Source organism: Tiliqua scincoides, chromosome 1, assembly GCF_035046505.1.
Source record: "Tiliqua scincoides isolate rTilSci1 chromosome 1, rTilSci1.hap2, whole genome shotgun sequence".
In the NCBI taxonomy this organism is placed as follows: domain Eukaryota; kingdom Metazoa; phylum Chordata; class Lepidosauria; order Squamata; family Scincidae; genus Tiliqua; species Tiliqua scincoides.
This window is the reverse complement of record NC_089821.1, coordinates 143468544-143490518: the sequence shown is the minus strand read 5'-3', so window position 1 is coordinate 143490518 and position 21975 is coordinate 143468544. Positions and strand designations below refer to the sequence as shown.

At 44.3% G+C, this 21975-nt stretch overlaps 1 protein-coding gene across 1 annotated transcript in view; it reads left to right on the top strand.

Moving 5' to 3' along the window:
- The first annotated feature begins 16413 nt into the window (after positions 1-16413).
- PCSK2 (proprotein convertase subtilisin/kexin type 2) overlaps positions 16414-21975 on the top strand; it is a 105131-nt gene continuing 99569 nt past the window's right edge. Inside the window, exon 1 of the mRNA XM_066638562.1 lies at positions 16414-16811. Coding sequence (XP_066494659.1) covers positions 16629-16811 — 183 coding nt within the window. The 5' untranslated portion in view covers positions 16414-16628. The remainder of the gene's footprint in view (positions 16812-21975) is intronic.

Genomic DNA, 21975 nt, shown 5'->3' with positions numbered 1-21975 from the left:
TGGCATGCTGAATGGCTGAGATGTCTGCTCAGCTCATTCCAGTGGCAGTGTGGCAGCAGAGGGAATGACAGGTGGACGACAGGCTGGGAATGGCACCCCATAGGAGGCAAACCTACCTTGCTTGGTCCCTGGGTTACTGACATGGTAGAGACCAGGGCTTGCTGCCTGGAGGACTGCAGTCATAAGGTGAAATCCAAAGCATTTCCCCACAGGCTTCAGCACAGCACTGCTTGCACATGTGCTTTGGAGCAAATTATGTCTCTCTATATCCAGCCTTACCTATCAGCATGTTCCACTTGAATGATTATTTAATACTTAGAAGGGCAGAAATTTGAAGTTTAACTTACCTTTGGCTCATGCCTCTGCTTACTTGCGAAAACCTAAACTGCACCCCGGTGACTAGCTGTAGGCAAGAATGACAGATAAAAATGCTCTCACAGCCAAATTATAGCAGTGGGTAGATTGCAGACTCAAAAATAGAACAGGCAACACTATCAGAGAAAACACAGTTCCTCCTGCTTTATAATAGAATGAAATTTATATCAGAATTACTGTGTTAGAACACTAGAAGATGGATGGCAGAGCTACATAAAGGCGGCAACGATCCTGCCCTTATTTTAAGACATCCTTTATTTGAGTCACAATGTTCTGGAGCCCACTAATGCAGCAGGCAATACATTTTGTGCTGTATTTTAGTTATAAATATGCAAAAGATTCCTACCACCTGAAAGAAAAATATACTTCTCACATACACACATATACACAAAATGCCTGTTGCCTTGTGTCGATTGACAAGACAGTCCTTAAGCTAGAAGGCCTACATTGGGGTGTCAAACCTGTTTCATACAGTGGGCCAAATAGCATTCATCGTGCCTTCTGAGGGCCAGAAGTGATGTCATTAAGCAGAAAGTGACATCATTAAGCAGGTGATTACCAGAAATAAGCACTTTGTTCTCACCTTGGAACTCATTAGCTGCAAATGACAGAAGAAAAAACATGCAAACCTTAATCATATTTTCAAGGTATTGGAGAACCAAATCATCACGCAGGCCGCCCTTTCAATATCGCTGCTTCTGCTGAGGTCTCACTTCACAGATCAGCAGCTGAGAGGTGTTCTGCAAAGCGATGCCTCTGCAGAAGCAGCACTGCTGAAAAGATGGCCTGTGTAATAATTATAATTTTTCAATGCCCTGGCAGCTTCTCCCTTCTCCATTCCCCACTCCTCTTGGTCTGCCTCTTCCTCTGTATCCCTCACCACCTGAGGCCTCTTTCCATCCCCCCTTTTCAGAGTCTCAACAGAAGCTGCAGTTGCTCCAGTGCACGCACACGATTGAATACTTCACCATATCTAAAAGAAAAGAAAAAGGAATCCTTCCACAACACAATGTTAGCCTGTTGAGGAGAAGGGTTCTAATTTTCCATGTGCTAATTTGTGTGCAGAGCGTGTGGAGAGCTATTTAAACGTGCATTCAAATAGATGAGCCTTGACCTGCAGACTGAAGCAGTGCAATGCCAACAGAGATTCACCACCTCAGTAAGAATGATGCCTCTTATAAACTGAGAATCTTAAGTGGAAGGGACAACAGAAGAAAATGAGCCTTGTCTCTAGCTAGGACTTCCAACTGTTAGACTGAAAGGGGCTCTTGTGTTTATGATGCCTATGAGGCAAGGAGGCTTCCAACTCATGGGGTAACCTTGAGAACCAGTCACCCTTTCCTGCCTAATCTGCCTTCACAGACTCCTTCAAGTTAAAATAGGAAAATTCCAGATAGTTCATCCTGAGCTCCTTTCCAAAAAGATGAGATAAATATGTAAGTAACAATATATAAATAAACCCAGCACTGGGTGCCTTCCTTTTCTTCTCTTTCTCTATTTGTGCTATTCTGATGGCTCAGAAATGTGCTGCTTCTTTTTACTGCCCCTGTGAAAATCCAACTGCATGTAGCATCAATTCAACTTAACTTTAAAAGGCAATCTAAGCAATTATCACTAATGACTTTTGTAAATGACAAAGACCTGACAGATTCCAAATTCATGTGGAGGTTTGACCAAAAGGGTGGCATCTATTCATTGAAGATGTAAGGCTGTTGGCATTTCCTGAACACAGCTCTCTAGAAAAGTCTGCAGAGTCGGTCATTATAGTTTTGCAGACTCTTGCGGTTTCATTAGAAGCCCACACCCATTAATATGAAACAAGACTCTGTTCGGAATGTACTTTGTGCTTTGAAAATCCACCTCTCACTTTCCTAGACAGGAAAGATGATGATTAATGTTAAGTATTAATATGGATAGCATAATTGCAATGCTTCTTAGAGAGGTACCATCATAATTGGGGAATTAGTTGCTATGCAAATAAAAAGCACTGTCACTCCACAAATAGACTGTGCATTACTTGTGTAAAATACAAAGGACACTATAGATAGCTGCTTTGCTGATGGAACTAATGGACACCAGACAACTCGAGTCTGCAGATATATCTAATAGGACTTGCAGCCATGGAAGTCTGAAGTGAGGAACATTAGCTCTCTGGCATGTAGAACAATGCAAAAAATATAAGGCTCTGGAAAAGAGACAAGTGTCTATTTATGGTATTGGACAGGCAATAATGAGCAACAGAGTCAGCTCCGTGCCCTGAGGAACCAACGATCTTAATATTGCCCATGAGGAATACAACTGAAGGAGGCAGCTACCTATAACCAAAAGTAGCAAGGAATATCTGTGAGTTGATAGAGTTGTTTGCTGGCCTTCCATTCATTTTAGAATGCATTTCTTTTTCTAAAATAATAATAATAAGATTCAGGATCTATTTTAAAACACAACCTTCACTTTTTAATCAATCCACTCTCAGCCCACTGTCCGCCTCTTACTCACATCTTGCCTGATCGGTGATCAAACCTTGACTCTTCCATCTCTCCAGACTGCAGAAATCTATTTTTTCAGTCAAGACGTAGGTGGTTTTTAGAGACAAATGATGGGAAAAGAACATTCATTCTGATGGAATGACATGACAGGAGAAGCAAGCTACCTTTCAGTGATTTAACAAAAACAGCATTCTGAATAGGCCACACAAGTCAGTCACAAGTGGCTGACTTAAAAATCGAGGATGGATAAATTCTGACTCCTGTGCCTTTAATAACTACATGATGAGCAAAATCTCAACAGGAGATGGCATTCCCATTACTGCATTGTCGTGCTGGGAAAAAGCTTGGAATATCTGCTATAGAACCCTGCCAAAAACCCAGCTGAAGCTAGAACAACCAATCAGGTGGGGTTTCCTGTCCTGTAGCAGCAGCCTTGACTAATAGAAATTCAACAGAGGAAGCTTTGTCTACCACATCTCTCCATGCCAGGAAAAATAATACCTGTTTTTGTTGTATGCAAGGCTGCTGGAAACAGAGTAAGCCTAGTTCAAAAGAGGAAAAAGCTGGCTACCCTATGATCAGGTACGGGACTGGTCCAAGACCTTCTGACACCTGACACAGCATGCCAAGTGCTGCTCCCCTTACACGACAATGTGCCAGCCTCTACTCCTCCCACTTTCCTGTGTTCTCTCTCTCTTCCCCTCCACATTTTTTCTTCCTTTCTGCCTCCCTTTCCTCTTCCAATCCAGTGGAAGGAGAAGGAGGAGTGGTGGAGGCAAGTAGGCCAACAGAGATTAGTGCACTCCTCACTAATCTGCTGCCTGAGGCAACTGCTTCAGTTGGCCTCATAGGTGGTCTGCCCCCAAGCAGGCATTATAGCAATTAGCATTTTCACTTCTAGAGGAATAGCTGCATTTGCTGCTCATAAACTGCAGACAAAATAATTTAAATCCAGGCCTCTGTATGGACACAAATCATTTCCCGCCTTTCCTCTGGGTTTATGCATTGAGCCAAGAAGTCAAGTATAGGCCTGTTTCCATTATGTCAATATTACTGCAACCTTGGAAGAGCGTCTCTTGAATTTCTCAGGAGGTCAGTAAAGCACCTCCTGTCCACCGGGAGGTGGGACATGGAAGAAAGGTGGTTTGAGATGTTTTGCTGACTGGTTGGCAACCTTCAGTCTCGAAAGACTATGGTATAAGCCTACAGCACCTGGTATTTCCAGGCGGTCTCCCATCCAAGTACTAACCAGGCCTGACCCTGCTTAGCTTCCGAGATCAGAGCAGCCTTTCTCAAACTCTGGGTTGTGACCCACAGGTTGGTTGCAGCTTGGTGGGTCGTGGGCCCGCCGAGGCCACGATGCTGCAAGATAAAATGGCAGACCACCTGAAAGTAACACGTGTGTGTCACCCACATTGTTGGCCACATTGCACTGCTTTACCCAAAGTGTGGTTGTGCCACCATCAGAAAGGATTCCTGTTGCATCTCTGAGAAGGACACCAGAGCAAGATGCGAGTCGATGATTGGAGCATATGAGAAGGCACATATGAGAGGAGATATCCAGGTCCTTAAAATATCCAGATCCCAGATGATTTAGGACTACAACAGCTCAATCCTACCTAACTGCATGGCAATGTAGCAGCACCAACGCAGCTTCAGCTGTTTCACATGAGAGTTGCAGCATGTTGAGGCCTTCTCAGGGTAAGTGAACATCTGTTCCCTTGCCCTGGGATAAGCTCCAGAAACCACGAGAACTCGTATCTGTGCCAACTCTGCTCGAGAAGGTGAATCAAGCCCAGGAAAGGGGTTAGGATTCAGCAGGCACCACTGCCATTTGATCCGCCCTCCTTCCCACCCCATCTCCTCCTTGTTTCAACCCTTCCTCACCTTCCCCCTGATCCCTGTGCTGCCTTACCTACTCCAGCGGGCATCTGGCATCCTTCTGCACAGACCCGGCCACTTGCTGCTTGTGGTGGCGGCCAGGCCATTTACACTGGTGCCATTGTGTTTGCAACAACCCTAAAGCTGTTTACACTGATGAAATATATGTTTGCTCAGCATAGGATTGGACAGCATAGGCTAAGTTAATAATCAGTACTTTGAATTGAGTCTGGAAGCATATAAGTAAACAATGCAATTCATGAAGAATTGAGATGATGCTATCCCCACAAGCAGTCCTGGTTAATAACCTGGCTGCCATATTTTGTACCACTTGAAGCTTTCAAACCTTCTGTTTAAGGTATTTTAGAAAATTATATCCCAAGGGAGAGCCATCCTTGCATGAAAGAATTGTTAGATTTATTTTTCCTAAGCATGAAACTGCATTATTTCAATGGTCTTCTTTCCAGCTCTTCAGAAACATCTTGTTACGTGCTTACTGGCATTATTAAGTACTTAAGCAATTTCAAGTCTTTTTCTTGGAGCCTTCTGGAAAGAAAGAAAAAAAAACAAACTGCATGAGAGCCTGTTGATTAAAATTTGGGCTTTCCTTGAAACAGTGCTCATCCAGTTTGACTATAGTGAGTCATGCAAAAGTGATTGATTTAGATTTCATCATTTTTATAGAGGTTTGTTGCTGCTGTGGAGAGACAAAGCAGTAGAAGTTCTTTATGGTCTCTGTGCAGATGACACAGATGCATGAAACTGTCTGTATTGGTCTGAAGGAGAAGGGGGATATGATGGGCATTTTGAGGAGAGTGGGTTGAATTAATGAATTGCCACTATAAACTTTGTGAATTAATGAATTAATTACCACTGGAAATTTTGTACAGGCACTATTCATTCTGAAATCTTTCTAGTTCCAACCAAAATAGCTTCCAGACTATCTCCAAAATCATGAAATTTACACATTCACTTGTTTTAAAAATGAAAGGAATACACATATCACCATACTGTACATTTTTCTTATATTTATATTGTTGTGGCCTTCTCATAAAGCTATAAACATATAATGATGTCTGCAAGGGTAGTATATGCCACCATAAGCCTCCCCTAGATACCAGTTCTAAAGTATATAAAAGTTGCATATTTTTGAGCCCCTTCCTCTTTCATGTACTGACAGCCCTAGAGGTTCTCAAAAGCATAACTGGAAGTGCCTTCAAGAATACCCCATACAGTTTCCTTTTTGTAAGGTGGAAATACTCCAGCCACCTCTCAGTCATCCTATAATGGCTTTCCCAAAAAAGAAAAAAAATATCTCAAAGCAGTATCAAACTCACATCAAACTCTTAAGTTGTGAGGACAATAGTGGAAGAGATGAAAGTTACTTCCAAGAGCAGGCAGTGGCGTCACTAGGATTCAGGTCACCCAGTGCAGGAGGCTTATGCGTCACCCCATGTAGTGGGCGGGGCAACGCCCCAGGTGGGCATGGTGATGTACCATCACCCCGCCCCCACCAGATATTTGGCTGTACCTTTTGTTATAACACAGATATTTCAATGTGGTTCGTTTCATTGCATTCTGCATGAAAGTACACATTGATTGATATATAACATGATGGTCTTATTCCTCCAAATTCTGATTTTAGTGATTTTGAAAACTTGTAGAGTCTCTCTCACACACACACAACCCCCTCCCCGTGTCAACTTACTAACACCTTATTGCAGCAGTTCTCCATCTTTTAGCACTGGGACCCACTTTTTAGAATGACAATCTGTCCAGGACCCATTGGAAGTGATGTTATGGCCAGAAGTGACATCATCAAGCAAATTAAAATAAATAATTATAAATATTAATTATTACTATTAACAGTATTTATATACCGCTTTTCAACTAAAAGTTCACAAAGCGGTTTACAGAGAAAAAAATGAAAAAAATTAAAATAATTAAATTTAAAAAAATTAAATTAAAATAAAATAATTAAATAAGGGGGAGCCAGTCCTGTTCCACCAAGTGAATCTACTCTGGTTGGCAACCTTCAGCCTCAAAAGACTATAGTATAAGCCTACAGCACCCGGTTATCCCAAGAGGTCTCCCATCCAAGTACTAACCAGTCCTGACCCTGCTTAGTTTTTGACATCAGGAATGTGCAGGGTAACAGTTGCTGCTGCTGCTGGAGAATCTACTCTGAAGTAAGTCCCATAGTGGTCAATGGGGCTTACTCTCAGGAAAGTATGGGTAGGATTGCAGCCTGTGAGCCCAATCCTATGCATGTCTACTCAGAAGTAAGTCCCATAGTGGTCAATGGAGCTTACTCTGTAGTCTGCCTGCAGTAACAACCCCCCAGAAAGAATCAGTGAGCTCTTCAGCCCTCCCAGTGCCCAGTTTAAAGTTCTTCTATTTCAGGCACATCAGAATCAAGACCCACCTGGCTTCACAAGTGCAAAATAGAAAACTTTCCCCTTACCATTCAAGCCTCTGTTTTGTTCTTTTTTGGGGGGAGGGAGGCTGCCTTCTGGTGCAACTCCATCAGATCAGGACCCTTCTGGTGTCCTCACATTCCCCTTTGCCTGGCCTGACCACCAGCCAGGGCACATCTGCCTACTCATGAGTAAACGCAACTGTGAGGTGGCTTTGCTTTCCATAGGGCTCCATAGACTGGGAGGGAGGCAGCTGGGAAGGAGGAACCTCCTTCTCTGGTGTTTTTGGGGGCTGCACTCATTGGATGAGGACCATTCTGACGTCCTTGGAGCCTCTCAGCTTGCCTCCACTAAGGCAAGTCTGCCTACTCGCGAGTAAATGCAGCCACGTGACTTTGTTTCTGGCTCAGACTCACAGCTGGGAGGGGGGAGATTCTCGGGTGTTTTCTTGGGGCTGCATTCATTGGATCGGGACCATTCTGGTGTCGTTGGATTCCTGTCACCCTGCCCTTTCCGATGGACTATGGCAAGCACGCCTACTCGCGAGTAAACGTGCAATAAGGCTCACTTTCACTTTCCATAGGGCTCCATGCATTTTTTCCTTCCGATTTTTTGGCCATAACTTTTGAATGAAAGGAGCAATTTCAATTCTGTTTTTTGCACTACACTCTGCTGGCCATTCCACATCCAACGGTCTATGGCATGACATGGTAGCTCCTAACCCCCACAATGTTAGCGCTTCCTCCCCCAGAGCGCATCACCCCCCAGCGTGTCACCTGGTGCGGCCTGCACCCCCCAGCGACACCAGTGAGAGCAGGTAATGATAGCCAGTCTTCCTTGTAGTGTGGTCTTACTCTTTCTTTTGAGCCATCTGTTCTTTCCTATTTTGACAGTGGTAGAAACATCAAATCATATCGCTAACAAGGCAATGTCATCTTCGTCTTTACAATCCTTAGTTTCTCTGACAACAGCTTTTCCATTTCCTTATTATTATTATTATTATTATTATTATTATTATTATTATTAACAGTATTTATATACCGCTTTTAAACTAAAAGTTCACAAAGCGGTTTACAGAGAAAACTCAAACAACTAGTGGCTCCCTGTCCCAAAAGGGCTCACAATCTAAAAAGATGCAAAAGAATACCAGCAGACAGCCACTAGAACAGACAGTGCTGGGGTGAGGTGGGCCAGTTACTCTCCCCCTGCTAAAATAAGAGGAGCACCCACTTGAAAAAGTGCCTCTTACCCAATCAGCAGGGGTAAATCAGCCTTCTTATACCAAGGCTGCAATCCTATGCACACTTTCTTCAGAGTAAGCACCATTGCACACAATGGAACTTACTTTTGAGTGGACATGCCTAGGTTTAGGCTGTAAATAAGACCAAAAATTTAAGTTCATCTCCAGGCCTAACTACACATGAAACTTACAGCACAATCCTAGGCATGTCTACTCAGAAGCCCCATTGTGTTCATTGATGGGTACTCTGCAGAAAATGTGTAAAGGATTGCAGCCTCAGTCACATGCAGTTTGTCATCTTTTAGAACATTCAACCATGGAGGGCTGCAATCAAAAATGGAAGTCCAATGCAAGGAGAAGGGTTCCTTAGTCTCTCTTTGTTCAACTTTATACCTTAGCTTCAGCTGTTCAAGTCCTAGCTCCATGTCTAGACCTGAAGCCTGTTGTGCTGGAAGGAATGCAGTCCCGTCCCCCCATGCATGCCATCCTCCTCTTCTTGTGACTCTGACTCCACTGTGTCTTGTGCGGTCCTCCTCCACTCTCATGACCTTTTCTTCACTGTGGTGGTTACGGAGGCTGAAGAATGTATCGGTTTAGCCTTAGCCAGCATACAAACTTCCCCACACCCTCACCTGGTGATGCCAGGTGCATCCCTGCCATCCAATTTGCCACCTTTTTTGCTGCTTGTGGTGTGCTCCATTACTTCCAATCTCGCTACTAGGGCCTTAATGGAGCCCAAATCCCCGTCCTGCTCTGCAGAAGAGACACACGCTGCCTAATGCTTCAGAGAGGCATTTGAGTCTTATCCTCAGACTTCTGGATGTCCAAAAGTTTCTATAGAGGCATTATAATATTAGCAGTCTTATCTTCCTCCTTTCCTGATGGCCACAGGCTGAAATTTCCTTTCTTCATAGCTGTCACTCAACAGAGGAGAAAGTGCTACCTTTAATCACTGTATAGAAAAGGGAAGTTTGGAATTTTGGCAGGTGTAGCTCAATGTGGAAGGGTTTAAAAAACTGCACCTGCCAAAATCCCCTCTTCTATTCAATTGTTAAAGGTAGAGGCACTCTGTCCTGTATTGTATCTGGCGGTCTGCAACAACCCTGGGATCTCTTTCCTGATTCATCACTGATAGCTCAGAGCCTATCAATATATATATATATGTGAAGTTGATCGTACAGTTTAAATGTTAACACCAGAAAACAAGAGGAGACATGACAGGTGGGGGAAGTAAAAGGAGGGAGGAATCAGATGAAAAAGAGAATTTCAAAATCCTGAATTCAATGACATTAGAAAACATACTCATCATGGATGCTTTAGTGTTGGAGAGACCAACCCAGGAGCAGTTGTGTGTTGGTATCTTTGCTTATTTTCATGTCCTTTCCTGCAGGGTGGTTTGGAGTGGGAGGGGTCAGTCTCATTGCAGGATGCTGGATACAACCAAAACAGCAACCCTGAACTATTTGAGTCCATCGATCTCTGCTTGATTTCATGTCATTGTTTTTTGTACTCTTGTGGTTTAATTTTCTTTTGTTTTCATAATGACTGTTCTGGAGAAAATTAAGTGGTTCCACCAACCTTTAATCCAGCTTGCTTTCACTTGACTTTTTGCCGAATGGATTAAAAAGTCACCAGGATTATGGAAAACCTGCCAGGTTGTTTTTGGTTTTGTACTTTGCAGCTGGGTATGTCTACTTAAAATGTCACTGGGTTTTATAGGAGTACATTTTGTTCTGTTTCCCAAAGGTCTAAGTTTTGCTCAAGAAGTAAGTAAAACTCTCAAGAAAATCTCTCCCGTTTTTGCAACGCTGTTGTTTATTTTGAAAGAAATACAGCAAATCAGTCAGTGAATGGTGAGATTACCCCATGCAATGTATTCCCTGTTATAGTGTTTTGAGATGTGGACTGCAAAGATATTGCTCATAATCATGCAGAGGTTAATAATGACTAATGTCAATTGAAAACCATGGATTTGGATTTAGGCTGCAATCCTTTCAGGCTTCCACCTGAGTAGAACCACTTCACTTACTTGAACGTATCTCTGAGTAAACATGCATAGTTGTCAGTCAAAACATCACAATTATCTTCTCACTGATTTCAGTGGGGCATATAAATCAATCCAATGCTTGTTGACATACAAATGAAGCCCACTGTGTTTAGTGGGGCCTTCTCCCTAAGCACATGTGGCTAATTTTAACTAGATTATGCCTGTATTTCTTTTTATTAAAATGCTATCCTCCCACAAGCTTAAAACTCCTGCTGTATTTTTGTTGAGCTTGCATAACTTAAAATGAGTCTGCTGGAGTTCCATTTTGTTTTGGGGCATTAGAAAAGCAAAATCCTTTTGCTCTTAGATTAGATGCATTCTGAGTGCGTAACTGGCTGCTGTTTTTCCACCTTAGATTGGAGTTTGCTCATAGCAACCACAAACTCTTCCCCACTAGTCCCCAGGTTTTTCTATCCAACTGTACAGTCCAGTGTGCCTGGCTCCCCACTGGGAGATAATAGTAATAGATTACCAAGTCAATCCCAATCTCTGTCCATCATGATGATTCCATGTGTTCCTAATACATGCCCATGACACTCAATAGGTTCCTTACCAACTTTCATTGCTGACCTTTCAGCACCAGTTCTTTGCCCTGCTTTCTAGTCAGTGGTGTTCCCAGAGGGGGGGCACAATGCTACTTTTGCAGGGCACCTCAATGCACCAGGTAAGCTGCCCCTTGCTGCTGGAGCCATTAGGAACATGGGATCTCCTCCACTTTGCTCTCACCACCTGGAATGGCTCCAACAGTGAGGGGGATGGGCAGCTCAGTGGTATTCCAAATGCCCCAGGTTGCCTTGCTTCTGGGGGTGGCATCACCTTCCTTCCTCACCCCCCTTGCAGCCACCGCCCCTGTCTGTGGGTCTTTGGAAGGTCGAGGAGGCCACGCACCACCTCTTTGGTCCTCCAAAAGGCTGAAAATTGTTACTTTGGCCAAAAACTGGAAGTAGTGATTTTCTGCCTTCCAAAGGCCTCAGAAGGCATTTGGAGGGCTGGAAAGGTGGTGCATAGCCTCCCTGGCTCTCCAAAGGCCCCCAGATGACATGGGGAGGCACTTGGCTTGGGGCAGTGGCACACTGAATTCCTGGCAGGTGACTCAGGGGCCAGGATTGGCAGTGGAACAGCTTGAATGGCACATTGAGGTGCCCTGCAAAGCCCTGTACCCCCTCAGTAATGCCACTACTCTAGTGCAGCCACCATGATTATAATTCCCAGCCTGTTCTTTACTAGCTTGGGGCGTAGGAGGGCTGGAAAGCTTGGATAAATACTTGCAAGTAGTTACCAAGATTGCTGTTTTTTTCCCTCTTGCACTAACCCTTCCAATGTGCCAAGAGGAGAAAAGAGACAGGAAAAGACACATATATGCTCCATGGAAAGTTTGGAGCAAGAAGATTCTAGTATTTACATATGGGCAGTAAGGAACATTTTACAAAGTCAAAACAGGATTTTTCTTGAGAGCATCATGATAAGGATTTCAAAGATTGTTATCAGTGCTGCAAAACTGATGGTTTAGAGTTGCTCCCAAGTTTAGCATAGCTGAGATAAATTGGGGTGTCCCTCTTGCTCAAATGTTACATCTGCATGAATTTTGAAGGCAGCCATAAGTCATTTTGATAAATGAAATGTGCCGTGGCGTTTCGCACATTTTGGTGTCGCTTGCATCTGCACTGATCACCATTTTACAAAGCTCTGTTCAAATTAAAATCAGTTTTGCAAATCTACTGATCAAACTCAATATAGATATATAGATATAGATATTGATATGCTGTGTTTGAATAGAAAGTTAGCTTCCCCTTTAAACTTAAGAAGTAGTATCTTTTTGCTCCAATTTCACACATAGCAAGCTTTCCACTACATACTTATCATAAAAGCCTCTTTTAAGTGGTTTGTTAGTTGGGATAGGCTAATTTCTTCAGTCATGCAATAACCAATTATGTAACTTACATAATTCTTATAATAACTTCATAATTATTCAAACTTACATAATTACATAATAACTTCATTCATTCATTCATTCATTCATTCAAGAAAATTGAAAACTAGGATACCTTCCTTACCAGACACTGTCCCCCGTGTATTCGTATCCTCTTCTCAGGTCAGGTTCCTATTCTTTACGAAAAAGATCTGTTCTATCACAGCAAGAAGCAGGGGCTTTACATTGCCTTGATGTGATGGAATGGCCAGCAGTTTCCCCACTCTTCTTGCCTTTTCTTGGGTTTGCTAAATACAACTTTTGCCTTTGGCCTTTGGATCAGTTGGTTGACTTGGTTGTTTTGTTGGCACTATTCTTTTGATTTTGTCTTGTTTTACGGTTTTGTTTTTATTTTCATAGAACACTGCTTTGAGCATTGGAAAGGTGGCTAACATATGGTGGTGGTGATAGTAATTCCTCTGAGTGTTGCATTTTAATTGAAACTTTTTAGTTTTTAAGGATTCTTCTTCATTGTTCATTCCCCGCACATATCTAACAGCCCAATCCTACCTGACTCCCTGTGTGGCAATACAGCATCACCAACATTGCATCCACTAAATCCTACTGAGAAGTTTTGGACAATGACGACCTCCTTAAGGTAAGTGAACATTTGTTCATGATGTGTATGCGCAACCTCCTGATTTTGGAAATGGGTTATGTCAGAATGCCAGATGCAAGGGAGGGCACCAGGATGAGGTCTCTTGTTATCTGGTGTGCTCCCTGGGGCATTTGGTGGGCCGCTGTGAGATACAGGAAGCTGGACTAGATGGGCCTATGGCCTGATCCAGTGGGGCTGTTCTTATGTTCTTATGTTATGTTCTTATGTTCCTAGGGTAAGGTTCTGCAGGCCTGAAGGGTCAACTTGGACCTGTGTTGGTGGTGGATCAGGCCCAAGGAAGGGGGTTCACATTCAGCTGGCATCACTCCTGCCAAGCCCACCACTTTTGCTGACTCAATCCGCCCTATTCTCTACCCCATCCTCTCCCCTTCTGCCTACCCTGCACTGTTCTGCTCCTTCCCTGCTACCCTTCCAGCCTTTACACAGGCATTCATCATCCATCGCCCCATGAACCTGGCTGCTTGTCAATTTCAGTGACATCCAGACCACACTGTCTAGCATTGTCATGTTTGTGACAGCCAGAAAGTGCATTCTGCTGATGGAATGTGCATTCTGCTGGCATAACACATGTGTAGCATTGTAATCCTGTACATTACATAGGCTGTAATCCTATGCACATTTACTTGGGAGTAAGCCCCATTGAAACCAGTGGAACTTTGTTTTGAGTACACATACATAGGATTGTACAAAACATACATAGGATTATAAGAAAATTAAACCAAATAAATTCAATCAGTTTGAAGGTTAGGTAAATTTCCTGAAGGCATTATTTCATCTCCACTGCTCCCTTATGGGCTTTGGTACTTCTGTGAAAGTCAGCCATGAGTGAGCTCCATTGACATAAATATGAATTAAGCATCTCACTGCCTAATCTGTTCTCATTGATTTCAAAGGGAATTAATAACAAGCAGCTTTTTCTGGAGAGTGTCCTTTGTCTATAAAAGTTGAGTTTGATGTGATCGTTTTTCTTCAGTCTCAATGAACCGAATTGATTTGTACACGGAGCTCTTCAGCTATCGATGGTGCTGAACTATAGCTGGAAGCGAATTTCAGCCCCACAACAAATGCCATGACGTAAGAATTGGTGCCTGTTGAAACATTAATTCTGACTGTTAATTTTGAAACATTAATTCATGACTGTTCCCCCACTGCAGAATGCAGTGTATGCCTCATTGGCAAGGCTACATCACTGTTGGAAAATTAGATAGGATTTGGCCCTTAATGTATAGGATGAAGGATTTTCAACCATTTGAGGTTGGGTACTTATTCCAAGCATCTCCTTGAACCCATGAACCTTAAACATGATCTCTGTACCATTCCAAGTGCTACTGATGGTAACATCATCATCTGAAGGTTGCATTGTCCAAAGTTTATGAAAACATCAACCAAAGCCATGACCTACATTTGAAAGCTGGAGTTAAGGTGTTATTATTGTACCATGTTCTTATTTGCTTTACTTTTCAGCTGAAAGGCAGGTCACATGAAACAAAAAATTTCATAAGAACATAAGAACAGCCCCACTGGATCAGGCCATAGGCCCATCTAGTCCAGCTTCCTGTATCTCACAGCGGCCCACCAAATGCCCCAGGGAGCACAACAGATAACAAGAGACTTCATCCTGGTGCCCTCCCTTGCATCTGGCCTTCTGACATAGCCCATTTCTAAAATCAGGAGGTTGCACATACACATCATGGCTTGTAACCCGAAATTGATTTTTCCTCCAGAAACTTGTCCAATCCCGTTTTAAAGGCGTCCAGGCCAGATGCCATCACCACATCCTGTGGCAAGGAGTTCCACAGACCAACCACATGCTGAGTAAAGAAATATTTTCTTTTGTCTGTCCTAACTCTCCCAACACGCAATATGCAATGCAATGAATATGCGAATAATGAGTTCTTTTTGCTGCAATCATATTATCAAACTCAGCTATTTTCAACCAGTGGACCAGTGAATGGTTCACAGGTGTGCTGCAGGAGTTTGGTGGAGGGTCATTTCTTAGCAGAGATGTGAGTGCCCCACCAACAGCATAGTGCACCTGGTCAATTGTCAAAAAAACTGACAGTGTGCTTTGATGATTTTGGTGTCTTGTCAGTGTGCCATGAGATGAAAAAGGTTGAAAATCGCTGGTCTAGCTCTGTGTTTCTTAAACTGTGGGTCAGAACCCACCAGGTGGGTCATGAACCCATTTTAGGTGGGTCCCAATTCATCTCACTATTTTATTTCCTTGATGGCTACCATGGCATGCGACTGCATTGGGGAAATGTCACAGATCAGTACTTTTAACAGGCTACTGTGTATATGCTTTTAACAATGAGAGAAAATGGGACTTAGTCCTGGATAAGTGTGGGTAGGGTTATAAACTAGGGGCTCAATCCTAACCAACTTTCCAGCACTGGCATAGCAGTGCGAGTGGAACATGTGCTACTTCCTGCATTGGGGGGGAGGGCAGCAGTCACAGAGGCCTCCTCAAGGCAAGGCAATGTTTGTTCCCTTACTTTGGAGTTGCATTGCCCTTATGTCAGTCCTGAAAAGTTGGTTAGGATTGCGGCCTAGGATTGTTAAAAAAAATTTCTGCTTGATGACATCAGTTCTGGTCATGACATCACGTCTGGTGGGTCCTGACAGATTCTCATTCTAAAAAGTGGGTCCCAGCGCTACAAGTTTGAGAACCACTGGTCTAGCTGATGGGGACTGGGAAGGCAACCCACACATCTGAGTTTCCTCCCCCCCCCCCCAACCCACCCAGCCATGGACATACAAATATGATGCCTTTCCAAGTTCAGAAGCCTGTTTTGGAAGATGTCCTGACATTCATGGTGCCAGGCATGTCTCTAGATTCAAATGCAGAAATCTTTGGACAGGGAAAGCCCTCTCAGATGCAATCAGTGAGTCGGGAGAGAGGGCGCGTGTGTTTTATGGAGCTGGGAGGAAGGCAGGGGGAAAGGGGGACCCGCAGCCTGCAGGAATGCAAAGGGGTGGAGAGGGGCGCCCGTGTGATCTGGATGAGAAGAAAGGTGGCTGGCGTGTCAGGGGGCCCGGAGTCACACACAAGAATGCCCACGGGCTGCTGATTGGAGCGCGCCCCCTCCCTCTCGCCGGGCTTTTCCTTCCCCTCGCTCCAGGCTGGAGCACCAGGAGAACTCTCCAGGGTGCTGAATGCGAAGGCAGCGGCCAGGCTCGCCTCTCCTCCGCTCAGCCGGCCAGCCAGCCAGCTGGAGTGCGCCCAAGGAGGGAGGAGGCGGCCGAGGGGAGGAGGATCGCACACCCTCTCCCCTGCAAGCGATTGGCAGCCCTGCGTTGTCACCTCGCCCGGGTTGGTGCTTTCTTTTGGCCGCCGGGCTGGAGGAGAGATGAGGAGGGGCTGAAAAATGCAGAGCTGGCAGCGCACGCCACACACGCCACACACCCCAGCTGCCAGTCCAGCGGATTCCCCTCTTCTCCAGGCGGAGAGATGCTGAGCCCCAGCAGTGCTTAATTGGCTGCTTGCAGCCTCAGCCCTCCCCACTAATATTCTCACCGCCCTCGCTTATCTGGGTCTCAGTTGTCATTCCTCCCCCCCACTCCATTCCCTTGCACTCCCTGCCCGCTCGAGCCATGAAGGCAGGCGCTGCTCTACCCTGGAAGACAGCTGGCATCTTTCTCCTGGGGTTCCTTCGCTTCGCCTCTGCCTCCGAAAGAGCCATCTACACCAACCATTTCTTGGTTGAGTTTCACAAAGGGGGAGAAGCTGAGGCTCAGCAACTTGCTGCAGAATATGGCTTTAATGGGGTCAGGAAGGTAAGGTCCTCTCTTTCTTTCCAGCTCCTGGTTTGTGCATGGTGGCCATAGGGTCCCGCCTGGCAAAGTTAGCCAGATCTGTGCATGCATCCTCTGGCACAGGCAGGGTTTGGGGCAAGAGTTCCTGGAAACTCTTCAGCTGAGAGTGCATCTGGCTTGCTCATTCAAATGCCCTACCTTGCTAGGCTGAGCACAGCCTTTGGGAGGATGGATCCTGCACCCGGTGCTTCAGGTTAATAGGATCCAGCCAAGTCGTTCCTTGAAGGGGGCACACTTCTGTGATGTGTCCCCAAGTTAGGACACATCAGATGGTTCAGATTTGCCTCCATAGTTTCTACGATGCATCAGGTTTAGTCAGTGGATATACAAAGACCCCCTGACAAGCAGGGACTGACACTCAGGTCTGTGCCACTTGGATCTAAAGCCCCCACATAGTCATTTTGGTGCTTCTTAATTACTGGTAAGACAGTAATCATCTTCCAGTGTAATTCTCCCGTTGAAGCACTCACAGGAGGCAGGTTTGATCAGTGACCGGACTGGACTCCTGTCATAGGTAAGGACCCCATCATGCTTGCACATGGGGACCTGAAGATTAACTTGCCTTTCAGACATTGGTATTTGTGCATTTTATAGGTGCTGGGCGTGAGGAGTTTGCAACTGTAGAGATATGTGCTATCAGGTATGGCTGCTTGCTACCTTTGGAAGTGTTATGTCGAAGAGCAACAGAGGTGTCTTCAGGCCTGACAATCTGCTTGATACTATTTGCATATTACCAATGGCTTGTCCCAACAAACATTTGGAGCATTTCTTTTCGGGAGTTGAAACCAAACAGGCGCTCTCTCCTTGTTAATTAAGAGGCACTGTGCAGATTAATTCTGTCACTGAAGGAGCTGGGCATCTGCTCTGATGATATGCTTCTGGTCCATGTTGCTCCTGTAAAGTCTTTAGGGGGCAAATAGTGCATGCTCCCTCTTTAAGATGAACATAGCTTGTCAGAGTCTCACACAGAGTCTCTGTGTTCTCTTATCTCAGCAGTTATGCAAGAAAGGCCTGATCCAACTTTCATTGCAGTCAGGGGGTGTCTCCCTGTTAACTTCAGTGGGACTGTGCACTTCTAAATGGGTGGATGGGCATTACAAGAAAACCACACTGTTGCAGGCCCCCCCCCCCCAAAAAAAAAGTCAGCCTAACTTGGGCATGTGGATCAATATTGTCTCAGGTCAGCAGAGGATGCATTTGAAAAATGAAGGCAAAAATGAATTACTATTCTGGCTTAATTCCATTGCTGCCTGATATGCTATTTGGCACTGCTGAAATTCCACTTTTATCTGATAGTGATGTGATTGCATTACTAGGGCTTGGAAGAAGGCATCCTGCAAGCATGTTTCATTTTTTAAAATGCCATACTTTCTGGGCAAAAAATTCTTTGGATGTGGCTCTCTGGTCAACACACCTTTCCATTTCTTCCTAGATGTGTCTCTCTTTCCCCCACGTCCTTCATGTCCTATTTCGAGAAATTGCTTTAGTACTTATGGTCCCTTTCCTTCACTGTGGCTTTTTCGATAGATTAAATAGATAGACAGCAAGTTTAAGGAGAGTTTGCAAAATGCTGGGAGAAAGAGGGAGGGAGAAGGTTGAGCATTGCTTTTCTAAAGTCTGTTTGAATTCAGGAGGTGATGTACAGATTACAAGGGTGTAACCTGAATTACCCCTTTTTTATACGCCTTGCCACAAGGAGCTGGAAGTGCAAGTTCATTTCCTTCTATTGTGAGCAGCAGGACTGGGTCTGAGTGTCATTTCCTCTTTACAGAGGGAACTATGACTGGAAGACTGTTTGGTTTCTATTTAAGAGTTCACCCATCTTGAACAAGAAAGCAAACTGCCAAAACAACCGGACACATCTAGCAAGTCCATAGTGGTGTGTATATAGTGGGTACAGTATTTACTATGTATCCACACAAGGTTCATGCAACACAGTCATCTCTGTGTTTATTTGGGAGTGCCAGTGGAAGCTTATAGGGCTGCAGGATTACTCTTCTGTTAACCCCGTGTGTGTGGCCTGGTGGACGTTAAGGCAATGACTAGGATCCCACACAAGTCCTCTCTCCTACTCCCTACCCATCTCTATATATACCTTGTTAAAGAGAAGAGGGGGAAAAGCACCAAGAATAATGTACAAGTTGTACACATTTGTTTCCCATTGGCTCTTCTTCTGCATGAAATTCAGCAGTAAGTTCTTGATGTCTCCTTCCCACTGTGAGTAACTTACAACCCAATCCTAACTTGTGCTGGAGCAGGCAGGCCGGCAGGCCTGCGGTGCATCCAGTGCAAGTTTGAGACCAAAAGCGGCACAGACCAAGGCAAGGGGAAATCTTTCCCCTTACCTTGTGTCTTGCTGCAGCAGCCCCAATGGGTCTACTTGGATCTGCGCCACCTGACAAGGATCTGAGCAGAATGGAGCGGCCAGGGGCTGCTCCTCACTGCCTGGGAATGGGGCTAGGATCTGGCATAACTGCCTCCTGCTCGCCACCCACCCCTCGGAACACCCACTGCCTTCCCCCCACCCCAAAGCACCTTCTCCCCAACTTGTCTCCCCCAAACCCCTGGATCTGCCGAGCTTGGCCAACTCAAACTTATCCTGCCAGGGCTGGATTCAGCATTGGGAGGCCAATGCAACTCCTTACGGCACATTTGCGACACTCCCAGACCAGTACAAGGGACTTGCACTGGCCCAAGTCCACCTCAGGATTGCAGCCTTAGGTGTTTTTGCATTGTTGCTTTACTGACTGCAAACATTCCTTTTTCCTAGGCTTTGCCAGTTTGTTTAACTCTTATTGAGAAGAATGATCCTGCAAAGGTGTCTGGCAGCCAATTTGAGTAGGGTCATTGTCAGGGGGAAAGTCTCAGGTCTGATGGTTCTCACAATTCTGTAGCTTAGAATTCTTTATTCTAAAGGTGACTTTGCTTTCTCAGAGCTGTCTATGATGGGAGCACATTCTAGACAGGAGACAAACCAAGGAAGAAAATTAATCTGTGATTTGTAAAGGTCATTTCTCATTGTATGTTGTATTGATTATTTGATTGTAATGGGAGTTGGTCAAGAATAGGGGTATGTCTATTCTGTAACGAAGAAATTAAGTGCCCTTGGAAAGGGAACAATTTTGTCAATATTTTAGTTAATATTTAACCTTAGGGAAAATTGTGCTAATTTAATAATTTGTATTGGAGTCTGCCAATCTTGTTTAATATCAGTACATTTGTTTGGAGTAAGGACAGTAATGGGGGGGGGGCTTATATTGTCTACCTTTTGGCATAATATTTTATATGAAAAGTGCCTCCATGTACATCTGTATTTCTGAGGTGATAGCATCTATACACGCTGTGACTTCTCACTTTATTCTCATATGGGCAGGCACTTGTCTGAAATAGCCCCCCCCCCCCAAGAAGAGCTTCAATATGTGAGAGAAAACACTTTAACTAGCATTTTTGGAGATTTTCTCATGGGGTTTATTTCAGACAAATAGATCTTCATGCGAAGAAAAAGACGTCACTACATGCAGAATTTCCAACTCAGAATAAGTAGGCCCACAGTAGAGTTCTGTAGTATACTTGTACAAAGGGTACCAGTGTTAACAGCTTTTCTGTCTTGTGTGCAAAGGGGCTGCCAGCATGAATGGCTGGAGACTATGCCTGCCACCAGAGTGCCCATCCACCCTTGGAGGAGGTACACTGGTGGCCAAGATGGGCAGTGGGCAGGGAAAGGGAGAATCAGGCCAGGGATTAGGTCTTCCCAAGGCCATGTGGGGGGGGGGAGGGATATCATTGTGGATATCCATGTGGATATCATTGGCAAAGGTGTCACCAATAACATATAGCCCCCCACGTGGCCTTGACACCCCTCCTTGGGCATGATGTATTTTTACTATGTGAACTGCTTTGCTAATGACTCTTGTTGAAAAGCAGTATATAAGTATTCTTAAAAACAACAAAAACAACAACAACAATAATAACAGTGTTCATACATATGCCCAGAGATTTTTAAAGGAATACCTATTTTATCAAAACCCAAATATTTTTAAATATTTTTAATTTATTTAAATTAAATTTTAAATTTAATATTTAAATAATTTTAAAATATTGCTATTAGTTACATTATCACATCCTTTTGGGAAGCATATACATTTATTACTACAAATTGAGGTAATACCACCAAATTGATTGGTGTAGAACTGCAGATTTCAGTGGAAATGGAAACAAGCTTGCTCAACATCCATTGCGCTGGCTGGGGTTTTCCCAGGGGTGAATAAGGGGGCAAATATCCTCTTACCTTGAGGAGATCTCCAAAATTACCCCACAGGTTACAGCTCAAACTGTGTTAGCCTCACTGCATCGGCACTGGGGAATTTAGGAAGGATTGGGCTGCATGCACAGGTTCTATAACAGATCACTGGGGGACAGTGGCGTCACTGGGATTCCTGTCACCCATGCGGGAGGCCTGCATGTCACCCCTTGCAGTGGGCGGGGCAATGCCCCAGGTGGTGGGCGTGGTGATGTACCATTGTCCTGCCCCTGCTGGTTTTTGGGCTGTACTTTTTGATAGAACACAGATATTTCAGTGTGGATTGTTTCATTGCATCCTGCATGAAATTATGCATTGATTGATATATAAGATGATGGTCTTATTCCTCCAAATTCTGATTTTAGTGATTGTGAAAACTTGTAGAGTCTCACACACACCCATGTCAACTTACTAACACCTTATTGCAGCAGTTCTCAAACTTTTAGCACTAGGACTCACTTTTTAGAATGACAATCTGTCCAGGACCCATTGGAAGTGATGTCATGGCCAGAAGTGACATCATCAAGCAAATTAAAATAAATAATTATAAATAATTAAATTAAAATAAAAGAAATAATTAAATTTCTGCCACCAGAGAGAGCCAGTCCTGTTCCACCAAGTGAATCTACTCTGAAGTAAGTCCTATTGTGGTCAATGGGGCTTACGCTCAGGGAAGTGTGGGTAGGATTGCAGCCTGTGAGCCCAATCCTATGCATGTCTACTCTGAAGTAAGTCCCATAGTGGTCAATGGGGCTTACTCTGTAGTCTGCCTGCAATAACAACCCCCCCCCCAAAAAAAAAAAAAAAATCAGTGAGATTTCCAGC